Source organism: Charadrius vociferus, unplaced genomic scaffold (assembly GCF_000708025.1).
Source record: "Charadrius vociferus isolate BGI_N301 unplaced genomic scaffold, ASM70802v2 scaffold119, whole genome shotgun sequence".
NCBI lineage: Eukaryota > Metazoa > Chordata > Aves > Charadriiformes > Charadriidae > Charadrius > Charadrius vociferus.
The window spans coordinates 1169610-1175709 of NW_009650170.1; the positions used below are offsets into that span (position 1 = coordinate 1169610).

A 6100-nucleotide genomic window follows, 5' to 3' on the forward strand; every position below is an offset into this window, starting at 1 on the left:
TTCAGGCCTTCAGGCCCGCCCAGAAAATCACCCAAAAAAAGAGCAGAAAGCGAACGGCCGTGGGGCCCGGCGGGTTGGGTGTTGGGTTCCGCACGGAATTGCTCCAGCAGCTTCAGAGGAAAGAGGAGAACGTGCTTGTCGGGTCTGTGGTGGGTGGAGAGCGGGAACAGCCGCGGAATCCACAGCGACGTCGTAAGCGAGGAGCGGCCTGCGGGAAGGATGGCAGCCGAGGGGCAGGAGCGAGGGAACAGCCCGGCGAGGGGAGGGAGCGAAGGCACAGAGGAGAGAGGGAGTCGCGCCCAGGCAGGCGATGCCTCACGCAAGCCCCTCTCCCCGAAGGCAGCAGGCCGGGCCCTGCACACCAGGGCCGTGAGGAGGACGGCCGCTCCGCGCTGTACACTGGGGTCTCAGGCCTATGCCCTCGTGCCCGGGCGGCTGGAGGAGGGATTGTGGAGAGGAGCAGCACCAGAAGCAGGGAGGACTGAGCCTGCAGGGGAGGAGCGGGCACACACAGGTCTGCCTTGCAGGAGAGGGGCAGGACCCAGCCATCGGCTGTTTGCAGGATGAGAGCTTCCTCTCCCTGCAGATCCATTTGGGCGTCAGGAAAAGTTCCAGAGCAACCTCCTCCTCAGGTGGTTGGTTTTCTTGTGATACACCAGAGCTGACCTCAGAGCAGCAGGGAAATGAGGCGAACAGACATCCTCTCACCCTGCTCTTGTATGACAGTATCTCTGAGACAACCCAGTATTTAACAATAACAAGTTCAGGGAACTAAAGAATGATGCTCCTGTACCTCCAGCAGTAGACTAAATCCTTGCCTAAAGATCAGAAAATAGCTTTAAGAAAACATTAAGCATTACTCATGTTACCCAGCAGTAGGACATGGGAAACGAGAACAGATATGTCTGTTCAGGTGTCCCGAAATACTCGGAAGCAGATGGCCCTTGTATACTGTGACGTTTGTTGGTCAGGTTCAGTCTTGTAGTTTGGATGAACACGTTTTGGTCTGTGCAGGGTTCTCCAAAAGACAGCACAGGGTTTAGAGGGTTAAGCTAGGCTTTAGTAGATGCTAATGTTGACTTTTACACAGGGGAGAAAAGAACCCAAATGAGTGAACCATACTGTGGACAGAAGGAGGACTCTCTGGGATGCAGAGTGGCTTGTTTGGTCTCGACAGCAGTAATCTGCACGGAATAGAGGCTGCAGCTTCTAAAAGTTATATCCGTTTCTCACCAGATTGTTGTTTTGTTTCTAGTAGGAAAGGAAGGCACATGCCTCAGCGCAGGAATGTTCACTGTGCTGTGAGGAAGGGGGTGTGCAGCTTCCAGGGGCCCTCACGTAACCAAGAAAAGGCAGCCCAAGGATAGTTAAGAGCCAGCAACAAGGATCTGCAATGCCACTTAAAACTTCAAGCCAAGAGATAGGTAGCGATCCCATTACTACTACTGTGAATGGCAACATCAACACCATTTTCCTACGGTCACGTGTTAACAGCGCTTGCTGTTACACTATGCTCTGAACTTCACAGGGTTTCAATTCTTGTTCCCCAACAGTCTGCTATAGAAGATTCCATTTCATCCTGGTTTTACTTCTTTGCATAATTCTTGGGTTGATTCTCAGCTAAGTTGACTTCACCTATCCAGACACCGATTTCCCATTGTTTGCAGTTTGCTGGGCTGGGGAGCTGTAGGAGAAGCATTGTCCTTTGCGGTAAATAAAGCGTCTAGGCTCACACCACCGAAAGCTGTAACCAGTAAAGACACCGAGATACTTATCACAGAGGCAGGGTCCAGAAATGCAGCCTTCCACAGGAAAATGCTGCCTGCCAAGGACACACTCTCAAGTCAGCATTACCTGTCACAGGATCAGCAGAACGAGAGGCGTCGTGCCAGACCAAGATCAGTTTAGCAGGTCTCTCTACCCTTTATTTTAAATAAGGGCAGCATTAACAAAGGTTTGCTAAGCCTACCTGGGAGGCACACACAGATCTCAGCCGTTACGCTAGAGCACAGGCACAGCAGTAAACAGGCAAGTTGGCTTCTGTTCCAATAGAAACACCAGACAAAGTTTAATGGTTCTCAAACAGACTACAACAAAGGCTGCAGGGAAAAACATTTTATTTCCAAGCAGATTACAAAGAGCAGAGAATATAAGAGTAAAATTAAATTAAAAAAATAGTTGAGTGCATCTCTTTAAAATGATTTGTAGTGTGAGTTACTCACGGGGCAAAGCTACTGGAGAGTTCTGAAGGTCACTTTGCAGGATGCCAATCACATGTGCTGTTTAGACCAGGGTCAACACGGGAGGGACAGACAAGACGTATTTTGCATATAGGCTGCACACTCATTATCAAGCGAGGCTCTGGGCTGCAACTGGACCCTGCCTTTCCGAGACATCCTCTCCACCTCATCCTCTCCTGCAGTTCCCTCTCGAGTTCTAGACATGGTTTATTGCTGCTATAAGTGGGTTCAATCTGCCTCCCCATTCTGATGAGCTCTAACAAGAACGGAGAAGCAGGCAAACGTGGTTGCCATGCACAAGGTTATACAGGGGAAGTGACTGCAGTGCTGAGAGCCAAGCTTCAGCCACGCAACAAAGGGAACCGACAAGTAGGGGACAAAGCAATCGCTTCAGAGATTTTGGGGCAGCATTTCAGTGAGACTTGTGGAAGAAGATTTGAGATGCTCCTTAAGGTAGGAAGATGCTCAAGCTGAGAAGGACTCTTTCCTATGCATTGGCACCAGTGAAACAGAACAGGCTGAAACATCAGGATAAGATACGTTCCCTGTAGTATTCGACAGGAGCAGCTCCAGCAAGATGGGGAGAAAAGCCCCATATAGGGTGGAAGACACTTTATATCCCACTTTAACAGTGATTTAAAAGTCCAGATGCTAATTGCAAGTAAGTCACTATTAAACTTGGATGAGAATGCAGTTTGGTTGGACTGCGCAGAGTCAATCAGACCAGCAAGAGGATGAGCAACTACAGTATCAGCAAGTCCTCCACCCTATGTATGCTCAGAGGGCTCTTTTCTACCGCTTTTAGATCTGTTCTTATCACAGCATAGGAGGCCTGAAGATGGCCTTATCCATTCTACCTACACCAAGGCAGACAGTAGCCCTGATGAAGGTGAGAACAAGACTGTCTTAACTTCTGCCCCAGGAGCAACAGTGCAGAAGAGGATTCTTATTGAGGGATCAGATCAAGTCTTTTTAAATCAGTCCAAGGTAGAACAGTTCACGAACTACTTCAGACCTTGTATCCCATCTAAAATCCAGATCTCTAGGGGTGAAGCAGCCAACAGATAAGAGCCCTGCTAAGTTACTTAGACTCTTCCCTTTACTCACCACTAGACAGGAGTGAAGAACCACTCTCTAGTCTGCTCTCTGCTGCTTCAGCCATTACCACTTAGAGGAAATGCTTGAACTCCTGAAAGTAAATTAAAATCTAATGGTGCTGTGGACAAGTACGTAAGAGGCTACAAGTTTCCTTAGGAAAGCAATGCTATTAGTGACAAGAGATAGGACAATGCAGGAGTCTCATGTCAGAACGTGAGGTACTTTACAGTTGTCAGTCATGCTCTGCTTTCTGTGGTTCCTTTCATACCACAGAGACAAGATGGGCATAGTTTGAAACCAACAACGCAGGGTCTCTAGCTTGACTTCTCAGCTTTATTTATTTAGAGATCGATGCATTTTCAGCCTGTCTCATACAAGGCATAGGGCATGGAGAGTTCTCGTTTAATATACACACGCATACAAGAGCTAGCAGTTTGGCACTCTCGGAGCCAAGGGGGAATGCCCTTTAAGCAGCAGTCAAGCTGGTTATAGGAAAGTGTTAAAAAGCTATTTTACATGTTTGACTGGGAACATTTCCCAAAACTTGGATAGCAACCCTAAGCCACAGCTCTCTTCTGTGCTACTCTGTGCACGTCTCCCTATGAGCCCCTAAAAGGGAGCAGATCGTGTTCTTCGCTATCAAAGAACATAGTATTTATATTCTAGAAATACTGTACCTTTTAAACTAGCTCCAGAGAGCCAGAGTAGAAGCCAGGTCCAGGAAAATAATCCTTAAGTCACAGTATATCGATTGTCTCTAAAAATAGGGAATGAAGTTAACACAGTGGACATTCTGATAAGACAGTACAGAACAGTACGGCAGTCCACTTCTGCATCAGCAAATCCCTCTCCTATGTACGTCCGAACAATGAGAAAATAATGGAAACACTTCAGTCTCTCAGGACAAAACCAATCATCAGGAGATCTCCACAGCTCACCATGTGCCAAGTTCCTTTGCTCTTAAGATCGAGGAGAACTCTTCCCCTACAAAGATTTTAGATCATCCTGCAGTTAAGGGTAGTAAGGAAAGTTAACAATCTAGAGTTTTAAGGTAAAACAGAATGCTGTTTCCCCAGAAAGCTCGCTGAAGTATCTGTTCACCCCTAACCTGGAACTGCCCTAATGTTCTGTCAAGTTCTTCCAGCTTCTGGTAATTTTCAGAGTAAGAGGTGACTCCCAAGACCACCTAATGAAGCGACTTGTACACTGGGTATCTAGGAGATGACTAGATGACTTCAATATCCACTGCATTTCTGATGGAGACGGACAAAGCAGCAGGGTCATGCTGAGGTGTGGCATGCTGGAGTTAGCATCCCATGCAGTACTGCAGAGCACACACTGGGACTCGAGCACAGGTGTTTGCAGTTTCTCTCACATCTTTGCAACACTGTTCAGAAGACAGGACAAACTGCCCAAAAGAATGGGAAATCCACTCTATGTACGCCTGTTGGGCATCCTGAGCAACAAGCACACCCAGCTGTTTCAAACAGTGGGAGCTTATCCCTAACCATGTCCTTAAATACTTAAATTAGGGCCAGAGATGGATATTCCAGTCACTAAGATATGGTGAAGGGATTACAGGCTTCTGACAGCTGAAGCAGTATTAGTGATCCCAGCAGCCACCCTACCAGAGGGCAACTGCTGGCTCCCAACTGCTGAACAGAGCTGAGGGTACGTTGCCAGCACTACAAGCCACCCAGGCACCGTCTTCCCAACCTACCCGCTGGGATCTGGACACCAACCCCAGGCTGTTTTCCCCTGGCATAACTCTGAGGGCAGCCACTCGGCTAAGAGTCTACTTCAGAGTACAGGTATTGGTAAACAACAGTGCATTGCCACCTCTCTGCACTTATTTGAGCATGGAGTCGGGGAACAAACCGCTCATACTGACAACCAACTCAAACATATCTGCTTTCTCATGAACACCAATGTCAACACGAAGCACCAGAGGCTCGAAGTCTCCCTAAGCCCACGCACCTCAACACTGATCAAGAGCACAAAGACAGGGAACATTGTGGCTACTCTCATCCTATGTGCAGATTTACACTGTGCACAACTGACAGAGGGCTGACCTTCCTTCTCAATACAGACAGGTGCTGGCCAACAGAAGCTTCAGAAAAACTGCTTGCCTGTACACAATTTTTTTTTTTTTACTGTAATACATATTTAAATATATATCTATATATTTTGGAACAGGGAAGGGACATGAGATGGAGAAGCAGGGAAGACAAGTTCAAGAAACAGAGTCATCTCTCTGCATCCAAGAAGCTGGTGGCACAAATAACAAGCCTGGCTAGAGTGATCTCCCATTTCAAGCACGGTTGGCTACCCGCTGGCTTCAAAAGAGCAGACTATTTGTTAATGATATAAAATACAGCAACCATTTAAGATGCAGCAAGGCAAGGCTACAGGGCTGGGGTTTACGATCATGAAGGATGCCAGAAGCTACACATCTGTGTTAAAAACTGTGAAAAGGCTGTTAAATGGCAGGAGTAAGCCATGTGCTGCTCCTGAAAGGCCTTTTCCCTCCAACACCCCTCCATCCTGCCCTTGGTGTGATGTGTTTGTAAAGGTGGGGAGAGGGGGGATTTGCCTAGGGGTGAAGCCTCACAGGCTGGCCACAGAACATTAGGACAGACTGACAGTCCGATCTGGTCTCACAGATCCCATGTTCCTAGCCTGACATTGAGCTTCCATCAGCAAGCAGACATTCAGGCCCTTCAACAGAAGTTAATCCCCTTCTACCTTCCTAATTTGTAGGG

The 6100-nt window shown here is 47.7% G+C and overlaps 1 protein-coding gene across 1 annotated transcript in view; it reads right to left on the bottom strand.

Moving 5' to 3' along the window:
- IMPDH2 (IMP (inosine 5'-monophosphate) dehydrogenase 2) overlaps positions 1–592 on the bottom strand; it is a 12865-nt gene extending 12273 nt beyond the window's left edge. Inside the window, exon 1 of the mRNA XM_009892545.1 lies at positions 320–592. Coding sequence (XP_009890847.1) covers positions 320–592 — 273 coding nt within the window. The remainder of the gene's footprint in view (positions 1–319) is intronic.
- Between the last annotated feature and the right edge of the window lie 5508 nt (positions 593–6100).